Source organism: Coccinella septempunctata, chromosome 1, assembly GCF_907165205.1.
Source record: "Coccinella septempunctata chromosome 1, icCocSept1.1, whole genome shotgun sequence".
Classification (NCBI taxonomy): domain Eukaryota; kingdom Metazoa; phylum Arthropoda; class Insecta; order Coleoptera; family Coccinellidae; genus Coccinella; species Coccinella septempunctata.
The window spans coordinates 65,971,661-65,989,377 of NC_058189.1; the positions used below are offsets into that span (position 1 = coordinate 65,971,661).

General features: G+C 35.5%; 3 protein-coding genes across 7 annotated transcripts in view; 2 read left to right on the forward strand and 1 right to left on the reverse strand.

Moving 5' to 3' along the window:
• LOC123322962 (zinc finger protein OZF-like) overlaps positions 1 to 13,559 on the forward strand; it is a 38,324-nt gene extending 24,765 nt beyond the window's left edge. The window contains exons 1-2 of one of the 5 annotated variants that reach the window (XM_044911084.1): positions 14 to 156; positions 2,379 to 4,144. In XM_044911084.1, the coding sequence (XP_044767019.1) occupies positions 125 to 156; positions 2,379 to 3,951 (1,605 nt within the window). In that variant the 5' untranslated portion in view covers positions 14 to 124 and the 3' untranslated portion in view covers positions 3,952 to 4,144. Of the gene's footprint in view, positions 1 to 13; positions 157 to 2,378; positions 4,145 to 5,192; positions 7,816 to 9,053; positions 10,246 to 11,787 lie in introns of those variants that run through there. The other 4 variants (XM_044911072.1, XM_044911071.1, XM_044911069.1 and 1 more) reach the window with 4 other exon arrangements.
• LOC123322965 lies at positions 4,017 to 7,660 on the reverse strand. The gene is made up of 3 exons (XM_044911086.1): positions 7,478 to 7,660; positions 4,307 to 4,578; positions 4,017 to 4,242 (listed from the first exon to the last, which is right to left on the reverse strand). The coding sequence occupies exons 1-3, from the start codon at positions 7,658 to 7,660 to the stop codon at positions 4,164 to 4,166; spliced, it is 534 nt and encodes a 177-aa protein (XP_044767021.1). The 3' UTR covers positions 4,017 to 4,163.
• A 162-nt stretch (positions 13,560 to 13,721) lies between the features above and the next one.
• LOC123322964 (DNA-dependent metalloprotease SPRTN) lies at positions 13,722 to 16,499 on the forward strand. Its single transcript, XM_044911085.1, has 3 exons — positions 13,722 to 14,685; positions 14,744 to 14,940; positions 15,043 to 16,499. Exons 1-3 carry the CDS (start codon positions 14,058 to 14,060, stop codon positions 16,399 to 16,401), a joined length of 2,184 nt encoding a protein of 727 aa, XP_044767020.1. The 5' UTR covers positions 13,722 to 14,057; the 3' UTR covers positions 16,402 to 16,499.
• The last annotated feature ends 1,218 nt before the right edge of the window (positions 16,500 to 17,717 follow it).

A 17,717-nucleotide genomic window follows, 5' to 3' on the forward strand; every position in this document is an offset into this window, starting at 1 on the left:
AGGTTATAAAAGGGGAAGTTCCTTTTTGACAACTCAGTGCGTCAAAGAGCAGCAGACGGGGTAGTACCTCTTGTGTGTAATTTGTTGTGAAAAGTACTGTGTTGTATCAGTTGGTTATATCGATATGATGTGTGAAAGATTCCATTCCAATAAGAAGTATGTATTTATCTGTTTTACTTTATGTTTATATATTTTATCTATATTGTACTAAATGGCCAAGCGGAAGTTGTCCGGCCTAGAAATTATGAACAGACTCACAAAGATCAATTAATCGATAAAATCAATTCAGATCAATAGTTAATTTGTCAACAGCCACCAAGTTTCAATCATTTTTTTATACAGCATACACTCGCGCGCGACATTAAAATTTTGTTTGGTTTTCTTGATATTCCAAGTTTGCAAGGCAACATTTCCTAATTTTTCTGCCTTTATTACCTTTCACGAAGCATGAGGAAGGTTTAATAAAAAATTTGATAAAATCGGTTCAACCGTTTCTACAACGCAAAACCGGATTACATTTTTATTCATAATTATTATAGTGATGTGCGCAAGATTTTTATGGATTCTTTCTCATTAACATTTTGCGCCTGATCTCTACAATATTAAATTTCCTTCAAACTTTCTATTTCATATCTTTGATGACAAAATAATTTGAATCTTTGTGTGAGATAACATATAACCTTATTTTTCGGGATTTGAATTCGATATTTATTTTTCATTTGAAAATATTCGTAATTTCAGAAGAATCTCATTGGGCACTGAAATTTATCTCGAAAGTTGTAACTTTCAAATAAACTCCAGAATTCGGCGAATAATTAAAAGACCCTCATTTAGAATATTGAACTCAATGCTTTAGAACCGCCAGAATTATAAAGAATTGTACCTGAAAGGGTAAATGAGCTATTAGGCGAAAGGGATTGTCCGTTACCTACATTAAAATATGAGGTTCCATAATATTCAAAATTGTTCGGTTAAGTCGTGTTTATGATACCATTCATTGGGATTTCAGGAAGGTTGATGATGAATATTACATTTTTCTCAGAATTTGCAGCTACTTAGTTTGAAGTGTTTGAACGTTCAATTATTTTAGTATTTGCCGCACTTAATTTTCTCACATTGATAGAAGGATATAATATGCATATGTATCATAGGATTTTTTTTCTTTAGTAGAACAACCCCTGCCCTATGTATCGTGAAGATTTTTTTCACTTATTTCGACACTTCTGAAAAATATCACATAATGACTGCAAAGTCTGTAGCGCTTATGAATTTTACACAAAAAGAATTGGTTTATCGCATTGAATTTTCAACAATTTTCGTGAATTCTACTTGCAATTTTTTTTAATTAAAATTGTATCTATTTGAATTGGAACAGATTTTAAAAACGATCAACTTTCGAGCAAAAATAAGAAAAAATCATTTTTCGCGTTGAATTACTTCAAAATGTTCATATTTAGCATTGGCATCAAAATAAGTAACCTTGTAATATCCACCAATAAATTCCAATAGGGTGCAAAAATGTAGCTGTAGTTTTTCGCTGCGACAACTCTATAAAGATTTAAAAAACATTCCTTGAATAAGAGAAAAATGAATTTAATATCATGTCAAGTGGAATTCGTAAAATCAACCCAAAACAATTTTAAATATAGAAGTTATAGTGATGCTCTCTCGACCACCAAGCCATTCGCTAAAGTTTTTTGGGAAATAGTTTGTTCTTTACGTGTAAAACCGAAATTTTGGACCATCAAAATTGGAAGATCAAATTCACGAGCCTGTAGAATCGTGGTTATCAATTTTCATCAAAGTATATCTTATTTCAGGCTATTTCTTCATTTGTAATATTCAAAATTGAAATGAATAAAAATTGAAAATATAATTATTCAAGCTAGATTAATAAAACGTAGAATATTTAGAGTTGAGAGATGCTAGAGACTAGGTTATTTAATGCAGCATATCTCAGTTGAGAGTAAGAGAACTTTCAAATTTTATTACCTCAAATTTATTAATTTATTATTACGTGAAAATCTTACAAAAAGTTATGACGTGACTTGGTGAAAGATGGTACTAATTAAATGGAAATAAGCTGAAGAATCTGGGTGGTGGTTCTTTACTTTGCAATGAAGTTTTATTGCTAAAGTTCTTGTTATATTGATGAAGTGACTTCGGTAATGACAAAGCTATGTTGAATTTTGTTGTGTCTTAAGTTGACATGTGCACAGATCACCCTATTTCTTATGATTTGCATTTCTAGAAATTGTACGATTAAAAATGATACCATGTCCCGTCTGTTATTCATTGAATTCCCGATCCTCATAGTTCATTCGTAGCATTTTCGCATTTTTTTTTCCGACACCAACCTAACCGCTTTCCATTTTTAGGGTTTTTCCTTTGCCAAAAATCAGACCATGCCACGTCGTTTTGAACAATATCCAGGGACTCTTGGACGAAGACGGAGTCTACATTGTTCCCGGAAGGAGCAGGAGGAACCTCACCTGCTACAGATGTTTCAGAAAATTCAATTCAGCGGAATCCCTGGAGGTGCACAAAGCCGAGCATGAACCAGAGAGCGAGGAAGAAAACGTCTACGCAGTGAGCGACAGCGAAATGGAGATCGAGAGCGAATCGGAAGAAGAAACGAACGAATTGGTCGAGGTATCGTCGAAAATACAACAGAAAACCCCGAACGATAAGGTCGTCGAGAAGAGTCCAGCGCAGAAAGTTGCTGAGCCCGTCCAGAACGTTCCGAAGCCTCCTGAAACCGCTTTACAGAAGCAGGTTCAGGTGGTGGAGCCGATAAGGTCTAAGGTGGAGGTGATACCAAAGCCACAGCCGGTTCACCAGGAAAAAAAGAGCGAAGAAACCAAAAAAGTGCCTGTGTTGTGTAACATTCAGATACGTTGCTTGACATGCGATGTTTTATTCACTAATAGTGAATTATTGATGAAACACCAGCCTGTTAACGCTGAGAATCAGTGCTGTTTCACCTGTAAAGTATGTACTGAAAGTTACTCTCAGCCGGAGGACTATCTAAATCACATTATGCAACACAATACTTTCTCTTCTTCCCGTTATGGATATAGGGGAGGTCCGAGGAAGAAACCAGAGTTTAGGTGTACCTACTGTCGGTTAGAATTTGATCATAGATTCCAGCTTCAACAACACGAAAGCTCGCATCATAAAACTCCAGAACCAATTGCGGTGGCACCGGCTAAAATACAAGTGGCACCGGCTAAAATCCAAGTGGTACCAGTTAGTGATCCACCCAGCCTTGTACCTGTTGTTGTTTTGAACGATACGAAGAAGCCTGTTGAAGAAAAACCTGCTGCTGCGCCTACTGTGGACCTATCGACATCCCCCACAGAAGAGCAGGAAGCTCCAAAGCCTAAGATTTGGGTTATAAAGGAAGCCATGATGAAATCTCCGGAACCGGCTGTTGAACCAAGAGCTGCTATAACATCCACCGGACTATCGGCAGTGAAGAGAAATATCGACCAAATCCAGAGCCATGAAGAACTCTTGAAACCTGCGAAAAGGGGAAGACCATCCAAAACTGGTTCCGTCACTCCACCTGTAATCCTCAATCCTACTGTTCCTGCTGTAGGGATTGAAGTAACTACTAGCTTAACTTGTGACGTCTGCTTCGACGTATTCCAGAATAGGGCGGCTTTCGAAGAGCATATGGTGTTCCACGGAGTCAAGAAAACCGTTGTAGAACCAGTTCCTGCGAAATCGAACCACGTTGGTACTCCGGAAGCAGCGCATGAGTGTCCTACTTGTAAATTACATTTTAAATCTCACGCTGGATTACGTAGACACCAGACGTGCGCTCACGAGAATAGGAAGATCACCAGTTTCGTTTGTGACAAATGCAGCAAGATATTCTCCTCAAGGAAGGGTTTGAACATTCATAAAAGTTCATGTTTAGGGAACACGGTCGAAGATCGCCAATGACTTGAATCCAGATGTTTTATTTCCACCGTTATATACGACGATGTTCAAATTAAATAAATTACTAGTTACTAGGTTTACCCTTTAATCAAATAATTTAGAATCATGTGATCTTTAATTCTAAAAAGAACATTTTTATTCACAAAAATATTCATGTTATTATTTCATGTGTATTAAATGTTTCGCTTAGTTTGTAGTCCAGTTTTTTCTTTTTTTCATTCCTCAATTCCATTTTCACTGGGAGATTGTGTCATTTCGATATAATCCCAATCATATTGACTTTTTATTCCAATACTGTACATACAAATATTTTTCAGTCTTGTTTGTTTATTGGTTTTCGAATAAATTTTTTACTTACTACTTCTTTGAATTTTCTGTTCCCTTTCTTATGTTTCGCTCATGATTTTCATTTATATTTAGGAGGAAATCATTGAATTCATGACTTCCCGAACACATAATTGAAAAGTCGATGAGCCATAACAAATCCTTCACCTTAATTGTCCACATGAAATGAAATACATAGTACAGTGACTTGAGTGTAATCTGTGTTATAGTGAGCTCCATATGTGTCTTCCCTGTGTATAAACTTCTACCATTCTCCTGTTTAATTATAGTTATGATAACCCAAATCTGAAATAAATGATCTATTATTTTGGAAAACTAATACTGTGAATAAAATATATAAACAAATTTAATCGATCATTATGTACCTAATTTTTCAATGAATATGAATAATTTCATCTTTTAACTGCTTCTTTAGTTATTTCTAACTTTAAACAGCAATTAATCGCTCTCTGATCAAGCTGAAATTTGGCTTGTTTTCATCGTTCTTGTGATAGTGCATTTGAAGTAATTGTTTGGGGAAAAAATTCAAAATGGTGCATAATTTTCATTGAAACTTTTCTTCAAATCTTTTGAATGGAAAAGTGGATGTGACTTGTAGTTCAGCAAATTATACTTGAGTTATTGGAATTCTAGAGAAAGGTAAGAATTATTATATTATTGATATGTAGTCATTATGTGGATTGAATTTTATGAAAATGTAAAAAAATGTGAGTTTTGAATGGGATAATTCTCCAATCACAAAAGTGATCTGAGAGAACACATAGCTAGTAGCACAAAAATACCCAATTTTCCCGAATAAATTTCATTTTTGAATAATAAAATAAACGACTCTAGAAACAAGAGATAAACACCACCAATACAATCAATAATTCGCATAAAACTAACACTAGTCATTCCAGGTATCTTCCCGATGTTCTCATACCAATTGTCCAATTGAAGGAAGAAAAGGAAGACGAATACGAAGTAGAACCCGATGTGACAAAGAAAAGTTACACAAGGAAAAACAATTCCCCCGATAAACCATCGAAACGCGGAAAAATAAGGGTGAAGGCAGAGTTCCGGATGAAATCAGACGATGAAGAAGAAAAATTCGAATGTCCCATATGCAGGAACGACGTAAAGAGGAGTTTGAAAGAGATGAAGGCTCACTACAAGTCCGACCACAAGGGAAAAAGACTGAGAACCGGCAACCTCACCAACGAATCGCACCCGTGCGACATATGCGGAAGGGAGTTGAAACACAAGAGCGCCCTCAGGGAACACATCGAGACCCACAACAACAGCTATAGCTGCGAACAGTGCGGCGTGAACCACAAGAAACCTGTCGAACATGTCATCCACATGAGATCGCATTCGGAAACGGGGACGTTCAGTTGCATCTTCTGCGATTTCAACACCACGGAGCTGGTGGAGATCCAGAAACACATGACAGGGGACCACGAACGGACCCAGAAGTACCACTGCAAGACCTGCAACAAGGGTTTCCAAATATTCAGCTGGTTCTTGGAACACGAGAATTACCATACGGGTCTGAAGCCCTTCAGTTGCGAGTTTTGCGGTAAATGCTTCTTGTACTCGAGGTACCTTTCGGCGCATCGCAGCAGCATGCACAAGGAGGAACTGACGGGTGTGCCAAACATCCACGAGTGCGTCATTTGCAAGAAGCAGTACCAACACAAGAACAGTTTGAATCTGCACATGAACATTCACACCGGCAACGTCGCGATTTGTGATATTTGCGGTAAGATTTTGTCGAGCAAGGAAAAGTTGAAGTTTCACCAAAGGACCCATACCGGGTACAAGCCTTTCAGCTGCTCGTATTGCGGCAAATGCTTCACCAAGAAGCCCATTCTAGTCGAACACGTGAGGGTCCACACCGGCGAAAGACCTTACGTATGCGAATATTGCAATAAGTGTTTCTCGCAAAGGTCCAGCTTGGTTATCCACATCAGGTCGCATACAGGGGAAAGACCGTACGTTTGTCAATTTTGTCAGAGAGGTTTCGTTGCCAAAGCGATGCTCAATATCCATTTGAAATCTTGCAAAGGCATGCCGATTAACTGAAGTGATTAAATGAGCTGTTTTCACGGACATGGTGGTCAAAACTGATGGTAAAGGTGGAAAATGTTGTGGTTCTACATCTAGTTTTGGCTCACTTCGATTACCTCCGATTTTTTTGTCATCAGATATCGCTGTATCTCACAAGGTTTTTTTGGCGTATAAATAACACTTGAAAACATGCATAAACTACTTCAGCAGTGTCTATATGCATGTGTATTAACCTTCGTAATAAATCTTGAACCTCCCTCACAACATTTGTATTCTCAAAAATCAGCTTTTTAATAAAAAACTCTCTTCTTTATTCATATTTTTTCAATTTGTCGTGTTATACAATCTGAATTTTTATTATTAGTGAAAATGTTTCACAGTTACATTGAAAAATGTAAGAAAGAATCTTTTTTCATCATTTGATACCAAATCTCATTTATAAATTACGCATCAGTTTGGAAATAAATCCACAAAGCATAAGAAAGATACTGCTTCTTGGAAGATATAACAGATATGAACGATGATGATAAATAAACAAATATTGAACTCGACCAACTTGCCCTACTAGGCAAGATTCCATCGCGTACTTCTGTGATATTGTGGACTGGTTGTAAGGGTGATAGGCGCTATCTTTCTTATGCATTAATTCTATGATTTTATAATTATTTTCCAAATCGGTACCAAATGTAGAACCTAAATATATTCTTAATTAGGACATTTGCGTGTGATGAAAACAGCTCATTTTATAGCCTTAACCTAAGAATAATAGAAAAGTTGACTTTATTTTTAAGAAAACCGAAATCACTCTGTATCAAGAATATTTGTTACCAATCCAATAAATTTTGGGACCATTCATGAATTACTACATGAATTGAAAGAAGAAATCTCAATTGTTTCGTTGCATTGTTTTTCTCCATATGATAATTCTTTATTCTTATTTTTCGTTTATTGTTTCCATTTGATCAAAAACGTATTCCAATATTTCATATTTCGAGTAAATCTCATAACAGTTACAGCAAACTGTATCAGGTCATTCTCATACATTTAAAATGACTGCAAGAAAATTTTTACTTAATTCATGAATGTCCCCTTGGGTACCTTTAACTAATTGATTATTCTAGTGAAATATACTTACTTTTAGTTTAGTGTGTATGAGAAATATTGTGTTGTAATCCAGTGAAGCAGAAGATAGATGGTTTGTGTTGTACCGGTGAAAATAAAGACTATAATCAAAATTTTCATCCGGATGCAAATATGGGACTGAGTGCATATGAAAATGTGGAGCTCTTAGTAGTGTGTTGGGTGAACAAGTCGTCATAATTTATGAACAATCAACTGGATTGAAGAATATTATTCACCGATTTAGCCATTATATTGTGAAAATTATTTACTGGAAATTCGAAGAATGTAGGACTTTTAATCAAATTTTATTCAGTATTAAGTTGTACTGTAAATAAAAATGTAATATTATAATCTGATATTTAATTTCTTCGGATTCAGCAGTGGTGGTTTCTCTTTTATTTGTTTGTTTTCTATCAATCTAAATCAGTGAAGAAGTGTGCTTAAGTTAGTGGATTCCTTGTTGGTAGTCATCGATTTGTGTTTTTGACCAGAGAAGTGAAATTTTGTTGCGTTTTAATGGTGAGTTTATGCAAAGTTACTAAGAACTAGTACCTAAGAAAGGCAACAATCTAACTGGCAAATGGCGTTTGCCATCTGCCCGTAGACCCTTCTTAGGTCTTGATCTCAGTAACTCTGTATAAACCAACCATGATTCTTTGTGTTAGTAATCAGGTGAGAATAATTCCTCTAATTCTTCAGATTTGACCCGCATTATGGCACTCTTGCACATTGGAAGGAATATTATGGTTATGCCCCTTTTATCTTTTGTATTTCAAATACAGATTATTGTCATAAATTGTTTCATCCATTGTTACTCGACTTACGTACGTATTAAAAAAAGGTAAGACCTAGTGTTATTTTCTTGGTAACAAGTTTCGGCATAAATAAAAATAATAGTGTATTTGTTGCAAACAATGTTTGAATACAGCCATTCTAAAGAGTCGATTTAAACTCTGCCATATTTGAAATAAATGAGATGGCCAATTTGTTGAATAATAAAGTGAAATTGCTCTGCAGTTGTATCTGAGTTTAACCTGAATATTTTTCCAATACTATATAGACCAGTCCATTGGAGATTCCATGAGTGATTCTGGGGGTCCATAATGTGATATTTAAAATTCTGTAAGGTGTAAATAGGTATATGTTAATATTGTTATATAAGCTATACGTTTGGAGAGAAAACTTCTTTGAAATTTATTTAAAATGAAAGCTTTTTCGGAATGTTTTAGTCTATAAATTGGTTTGGAAGAAGCATTCGTGGAATGAAATTTTGAGGTTTTCCATTTTCATACATCTTAGGGTTCTTTGCATTCTATATAGTATTTCCCAACGAGGAATATAAAAAGGGAAGAATCATTCGCATAATTGCAAAATTTGGCAACTGAAATAGAATACTTTGGTTCTGAAAATTGAAGTTGAATTCTTGATAAAATTATAATATTGCTGTTCAAGTTGTTCATTCTCTCGTATTATTACTTTTAACTTTTAATTTGTTGTCTTGAAAATATATTTTCATTGAATTTTTGTCTTTTCACCTTTCCCATTCCTACCTTGCTTTTTTCAAATCGGTCTAACCCTCACTTTTTTAGGTATTACGAATATATACCAGCTATGTACTTCTTGGATGGGGTTAAAATAAAAGAAGAATACCCAGATATAAGAGAAGACCACAGAGGTATAAAAGAAGAATTGGAAGATTCAGACACGACAGAAACCATCTACATCATCAACTCAGAATACGATCCAGATATATTCATCAAAACCGAACCTGATGATACGGATTTCTTCAATTCGAACAGCAGCGTCAGTGGAAGAAGAAGGAGGAGAAGAATTAGTAATAACGATGAAACGGAAAGGACTGGTCTGTGTCACGTGTGCGGAAAGACTGTTTCTAGAATGACCCCTCACATGAGAAGACACAACATGTCCTACAAGTGCAAGAGGTGTTCGACGGGTTTCAGCAGCATGAGGGAATTGGATAAACACATGCAAGAACACGAGAACACAATCTACTGTTGCAACAACTGTCACTGCTGCTTCAGCACACCGCTGGACCTCAGCAGGCACCAAGTCAAGCACTTCAACGAGTACAGATGCGTGTTCTGCGAATTCTCGACGGGTCATCTATCCGTCATAACTGCTCACTTGGATAGACACGAAAAAACATTAGTTTACGAATGCGACGAGTGCGGACGCGGCTTTAGCACCGAGTACCTGATGAAAACGCACAAACAGATCCATTCGGGCATCAAAAGGTACCAGTGCGAGTTTTGCCCGAAAAAATTCGCCACGGAAAACTACAAGAACTGTCACATGAAGTACAATCACAGCGAAGAGTTGACCGGAGTGAAAAAAATTTACAAATGCCCTGTTTGTTACAGGGAATTCAGTTTCGAGAAAAGTTTGACGCGCCACTTGAGTGTCATTCATAATATAGGCGAGAGCAAGAAGGTAGAGTGCCCCATTTGCTCGAAAGTCATAGCGAACAGTTTCAATTTGAAAATGCACATGTCTGTACATACCGGTGAAAAGCATCATGTCTGTGAACTTTGCGGGAAAGCGTTTAGGGACAGGGGACACTTGAAAAGACACAATAAGGTCCATTTGAAGAGGGGCGAGGAAATGTTCTTGTGAAAATCATTGCTGTTAGTGTTGTTGTTTATTTGGTTGGTTCCATGTTTTGTTCAGATTGTTTGAATCTTTATGAAAGAAAGGATGTTGACAGAGACCTGACGAGCGTTACCAATTCCTTGTGAAATAAAACTTTATTTTTCCAATAAACTGAGTTTCATTCCTTTGTTTACGAATCTTATCTGAAATTTTTTGTTTATTATTTTTAATAATTCATTCAGCGTCTTTCTCGAAAACCACTGAGAACTCAAAAAATTTAGTGAAAAGGTACTATCCAAAAACAATCTTCCCAACTCTTGGATCCGATAAATTTAGTTTAAAGGTCGAAAATAGTAAAAGGCATATTTCCGGCAATCTAAGAGAGCCGCTCATGAAACCCAAAGCATGTATTGCCGTTATAAAACATGATTAATTTACACTGAGTTAGGCTAAGTTTTTTAAGGAGAATTTGAATTATAATCTAGGATATAAAACAATTTTTTTGCTTCAAATTTGGAGGTCTCGCTGGACCAAAACAAAACTCTTATCGAATCGGACAATTATGTTGGAAAACGAAAATATGCAATGCGATTCGTGGTTGTGGTCCATATAGGATTTAGTTTTAATCTCGAAAATGTTAGATGAGGTTCGGCGATGCTACACACAAAAATGTACTGCATCTCGATCCAACGCAAGCCAACGTGTTCAAACCGTTGGAAAGCGTTCGGATAGATCCGAATCTCTCCGTTGTTAACGAGAGGTTACGTGTTATAATTTTATTTTTCCAGTTTTGGTTTGTTTTGGAATGTTTCGGAGAAGTATTTGATTGCTATGCTCTTATCGATTGATTGTAGTCAACTGTTTGATTTTAATCATAGGTTTGTTGAGGTTGAATGAAATCAGTCGTCATAGGACTAACCAAAATTTCATATATGTATGTATTTCCGTTAAATTCAAGAGTACAGGCCATATAAGAGCATACCTTATACTTCCTTTCATTGAATTATCTTGAGCAAATTATTTTGCAGGGTTGTGGTAGGCAGCCAACTTTCAAACTTCCTTATGCTCCTTTCTTATGATGTCTACACAGACTGGTCAAAATAAAGAGTATTCAAATATCAATTACATCCTTGTTTTTTCAAATGGAGATATAACAATCATATCATTTATGAAAGTCACTCCAATGTTAGATAAAAAAATAAATTGAAAATCACAGAGCAACACAGAAATATTTGCAAAAAAAATAAAAACTAAATATTCAATTCATATTATATGCTCGTATAACTAAAATAAAAATACTACATAACAGTTATAGATGCAAGATGCAATTGATTGTGTTTTCTTCCAGTTGGTTAATTATTAAATTGATGTGGTCGATACTTGTTGAAAAGTCATAACTGAATTACATGATTTTCATTAGCATGAGTTATTTAACCACTACGCGTATTTCGATATCTTAGTAGAATCTTCAGGTGGGTGAAGGTAAACATTCACCTTTAGGTTACCTTTACCTTCAGGTAAAGGTAACTCATATCAATAAAAACCAAAAGTAATTCAGTTGTAGGTAAATTACCACTCTCGGTTTTCCTACGTGGATTGTGGAAGTGTAAAAGCTCTAGTGTACTTTGAAACCCTTTTCGTACTTCCAATTTTTATTTCCTGAAATGAAAATGATCTTTGTCTCACTTCAGGTCCTAATTCATATCCTTTTAGGTTGCGGCGTCGAAGAAAAACCGCAATGAAGGTTGAAATCAAATCTGAATTAGACGAAGAGTCGGATTGGTTAGATCAACCCGCCAAGAGATCAAGAAGAAAACCCAGGGCTAATGTTACATGGACTTGCAAAAAATGCCTGGAAGTTTTCACCACCAGGAAGCTCTTGCAGGCCCACAAAAAAATCCACGTCAGGGAGGAATCGCCCACGACACAAGCGATGAGGAATTACAAGTTCGACGAAACTTTGGAACTGTACATATGTAACTTGTGCTCGGCCGAATTTCAAGAGGAACACGAGATAACTAAGCACCTCAGTAACAATCACATAAGGAAGTTCAACTGCGAAAGTTGCATGCAGACTTTCACGGAACCTTACAAGTTTTCGGTGCATTCGCAGAAACACGTTGGTGGAGACTTTTTTTGTCCTTTGTGCACTTACCATACTCCTAGAATGACCTGCATCCAGTCCCACATAAACAGGATGCATCTCCAGAAGTTCATTTACAATTGCAAGACCTGCGGGAAGGGATTCAACGATCAGGCCATCTTTAAGGAGCACGATAATGAGCATCTGGGCATCAAACCCTTCACTTGCGTCGTGTGCAATAAGAGCTACGTCTTCTCGAAGTATCTGTTCGCGCACCAAGTGAGATACCACGTGGTGAACATAGAGGGAAGGCTGCAGAATAATCAGTGCGGTATCTGCATGAGGATATTCGCCAAAGATTCCACCCTCGAGAAGCACATGAAGAATCGCCATGAGAACTATGGGGTTCCCAGAGAGAAAAAACTGTTGTGCGATATTTGCGGACAGGGCTTCTCAAGGAATGACAAACTCAAGATTCACTACAGGATACACACGGGTGTTAAACCCTACGTGTGCTCTTACTGTCCCAAGAGTTTTATCAAGAAGGAGTACCTGGTAATGCACGAGAGAGTGCATAACGGAGAGAGGCCGTATTCTTGTGAATACTGCGGTAAATGCTTCAATCAGAGCGCACCATTGAGAATCCACGTAAGGGGACACACTGGAGAAAAGCCTTATATATGTCAAATTTGCGATCAAGGGTTCATATCAAGGAGTTCGCTCAATTTCCACAGGAAAAATTATTGCACAGGTAGGCAAGAACTGATGTGAAACTCGAGAGTTACGTTTGGTAACTGAACAGCCAGGGTTGTGCAAAGTTCGAAACATCCATCGATAATGAATCTCTTGGGTATCGAAAATTGAGGTTTGAAGCCTCTGATTCACCAAAAAAATAATGGAACTATTTTCCAACTGTGGAACAAGATTGGAAAATTCATTTTTGACTAAACCATTGGATATTTGAAGATTAGTTTTCCTCCTTCATTCATTCATTAGTTATATTGTTTTATTTTAATCCCGACTGAAACCGTACTTTCACAAATTCTTATTATTACGGACAACTATTTTATAAGTATATAAGAGCGAATCCTAAGTTATTGCTTCTTTTCTTTTCGTGTTTATTTCGTTTTTTTTATTTTATGATGCCTCCATTTTTGGAGCCAATTGCAAGATTTTTTTGTATGACAGATGTTAACTATGAACTATTGGAAATAGTTGCTATATACTTCAGAGATGTATATATTTTACTTATATTACTAATATCGGTAAATTATTTAGTATTTACTAGAAAATAATATGAAGCTTGATTATTTTTATTGTTATATTAATATTCTTTACAATATTGTAGTTCGTTTAAGTTACTGGTTAATATTATATCATTATACATTGATTCTAGTTGAAATTTGTTGTATAGGTTTTCTTAGAAATATAACTTTTAAAGAAATTTATTGATATTTTGGTACAAGGATAATGATGTTTAAAAGGAACGATGAAGGTAGGAGTAGACTGTAGAGTAGCTATTATTGGAGCTTAGGTAGTCAGAATTTCATTATTTTTAGTATAACATTCTTCGAAAAAAAAAATTTGGAGAAAGATGGGTGCTCAGAGTTCAATTCAAAATAATATGCGAGAAAAATTCCTGAACATTATTTTCGAGAAATCTTAAAATTTGACATTTTCACAGGAAAAGAAGAGCTTTCAGTGCTGGTGATGGCGAAAAATATCGTAATCACATTTGGTAATTATATCGATATTTTTTTCACCCTTGCCCATCCCTATTCGATGCCATAGAGTAAAGTTGTGAAAGGTCTATGATTTTAATTGACAAACAGATGTTCCGTTATACAGGTTATGTTTATGTGATGACAGCTGTGAGGCCTACTAGTGATAAAAATTCGATATGGACTTGGATTACGAAACCATTCAATTAATTCAAGAAGAATTCCAAAATGATTTCGTTTTGCCGCAAAAGGAGAATATCCCTGATTCAATTTTAGCTCGACGATTGCAAGAACAATTTCAGAAAGAATTGCTTTCTAAAAACTCCAGTCGGAATGAAACATCTGATTTTTTACTAGCCCGTAGTCTACAAGAACAGTTCAAAAACGTACAAAGTCCCAATACATCCTACGGTGATTTGGTGTATGACAAAAAATCCCAGAACAGAGAAAGCACCAGAAGTCTGATCGATCCATCATGGGAAGTAATAGATCCTACTCCAGATATACATGTACTATTTATGGCATTCAACAACAAATTCTTTTGGGGCAAACTTGATTCTGTTTGTGTTTCCTGGAGTAAACGAATGAAAAGATGTGCTGGCATATGCTCTTATCAGGGTCGTGGTGGACTGTGCCACATAACTCTCAGCGAACCCTTATTAAAACTAAGACCTAGAAAAGATCTAATTGAAACATTGTTACATGAAATGATACATGCTTTTTTGTTCGTCACTCACAACAATAAAGATCGAGATGGTCATGGTCCTGAATTTCACAAACATATGTATAGGATAAACAAGGAAGCTGGTAAGTGAAAGTTATTTGTAATAATTCATTGAAAAAACATTCTATTGATCCTTCACAGGCACAAACATAACGGTTTATCATAGTTTTCATGATGAAGTTGAGCTTTATCTCCAACATTGGTGGAGATGTGATGGTCCATGCCAAAAATGGAAACCTTTCTTTGGTCTCGTTAGGAGATCAATGAATAGGGCTCCAGGACCGTATGATAGGTGGTGGGGTCAGCATTCTAGAAGCTGTGGCGGGACATTCATAAAGGTTTGTGTTATTAGTCAAATTTTTTGAATTCTAGATAGAAGAGTTTTAGATTATCATTTTTTCAAACATATATATCCGCTTTATACTGCTCATATTTTATAGATTAAATCGCCGGAACCCAAGGTTAAGGCAACAAAACAAAAAAAGGAGTCTCAACCAACCAACAAAATAACAAAATTTATTTCAAGTTCAGGCACATCTAGGGATTTAGGAAACATACAATCAGAAGCCAAGGGAAAAAATTCCAAACCTCAAACAATAGTAAAACCAACTACTTCTAATATTATGAGTATAAATTCCCTTAATGTTTCAAAACCGAATTCGGGGCTTTCGACTTCTGTGACTATTCCTTCCAAAACTAACAATATTCATGGATTTTCAAATTCAGCAACTAAAACTTTCGTTAAGGGAGGAACCAAAATTAATTCAAACACAATTGTTGTTCCTAAAAAATCCCCCACAATTTCCCAAGAAAAGAAATCTGAAACTGGACCAAATAAAGAGAACATAGGGGACACTTCAATAGATTATTCGGTTGTTAGAAATCATTGGATAAACAAATTTTCAAACTCTAAAACTAGTGGAAGTTCCCAAACGGTGGTTTCAAGTAAAAGAAAATCATCTCAATCAATTCCAGTAGCTGCTAAAGCAACAAAATTCAGTGAGATGTCTTCGCAAGACTCCTTAGACTGTGATAGTGTACCTTGTCCTGTTTGTAATATCTTTTATCCTATTGACGAATTGAATCGACATCTGGACATTTGTTTAAGCGAACCAAAGAATAATTGCAAGGAATGCATAATTTGTTCGAAAGACATAAATGAGAACGAATATCAACGACATGTGAATGAATGTTTGGAAAAAAATTTCGTTGATAATACTCCTAGAGCTCAACATGACAAAAACGATATTATAATAATAGAAGAGGATACTATGGATCTGAATTGTGTGAATTGCCCTATTTGTAAGAATCAAATTTCGATTGAGGAGCTCGAAGAGCATTCAAATTTGTGTAAAAATAGGACGAAATGTCCTGAGTGTGGAAAAGAAATAAATTCAGGGAATTATGACCTTCATCTTGCCGATTGTCTCATGAAAAAATTCGATGAGATGGATCAAAATTTCAATGCACAATCGAATATTGCTAATGGTTCGGAGAGAACAAAAAGTGAGAGTACTGAAGAGAAAATAAGTTGTCTTGTTTGTGGTGATCGCATTTTAAAAAACAATTTATATTCTCATTTGGACGAATGTATGAAAGAGGTATTTGACAAAGAAGAACAGAAAGAGGTTGACGATGATAACGATGATAACGATGATAAACTCTACAACTGCCCATTTTGCTTGAAACTTATAACGGAAGTGGACATGAGCGATCATATCGATATATGCCTGAAATCTGTGGATGGTGATTGTGAAGCTGAAAGGAATAAGACTTTATTTCTGAGTGAAATTGATTAAGTGACTGTGATTTCACCATTTTCATAATTCTTCTTCATGTTTGTACAAAAAAATTTATAATCACAAAAAAATTATTAATATATGAGATTTTTTATTGGTGTCTGACTTATTGCTATTTTTGTTTGGTTAAATAATTTTTCGAACATATTTCATTTTTTTTTTTCATTTTGAAACTGAATAAATTGAATTTGCACCGTTAAGCTTATATTTTTCATTGATTATTTTTCAAAATTATTCCCGACGATGTCTTGATTTTAAATTATTTCAATTTATAATAATTACGAAGGGCCTTAATTTTGTACATCATGATTCATGAGGCGAAGCGTAGCCATAGCCTACTTGGCATTTCTAGTTTAGCTTGAGAAATTCTTTTCCTATAAAAATATTGAATAATTCATAGATATTTGGGAAAAACTATAAAGAGATAAGAACATATTTATTTCAGCACCTTTTTGATAAGGTTGCACCAGCAGCATTTTGGATGTTCATCTTGTAGGCGTCGGAGAAATCGGTTGATAAATATTTTCAATACTTTCTGAATGGTGTACACCTTCCAATATGAGTGAAATTTTTTTGATACGTTTTAGCGTTAACTTTTATTTCGATAGCAAGTTATCTTTGGCAAATAAAATAAATTGCGAAAATGAAACTCGTTCGATCGTTTGGTTATCAACAAATAAATAACGAATAACTGGATATTGATTGATCGAAATCAAATTATTTATTGGAAATATCATCAGAAAATGTTTAGGGACAAAATAATATGCGCTGTGAATGGCGCATACAGTGAGGATCGACTTTATTTCATCAAAGAAGGTAAGCAAATTCAATTCTTTCACTTTAATTACCACTGTTACTTCTTTAAAGATATTTTTAGTTCATTCTTTCGTATCTGAACATCCATTAGGCTAGGATTTTATATATTTTGATCGTTTATATGCGAAGGATGTGGGTAAGCAGTTCTTTGAGCTTCGTGACATCGCTAGTATATAATGATAGCATGAACATTTATCAGAAGCAATCAAAGCCTGGACTCCACCCATTTAACTGATGAAGCTGAACAAAATTTCGCTCAGAAAGTAATAAAGTCCAAGTACAGTCATATATAATGGTTCGATGACACCGAGTGGTTTAATACTCAATAACTATACTCTATATTTCGGATTTAATTCCTTTATCAGATACGATGATGAAGTCGTTACCTTATTATGGGCCATAAATTAACATGCCACACTGAAAATAAAACAGCAGGTAATCTGCTGTTGAGTCCTCACTTGTTTAACAAAATGTTCAGTGAGGTGTATAGTATGCACACA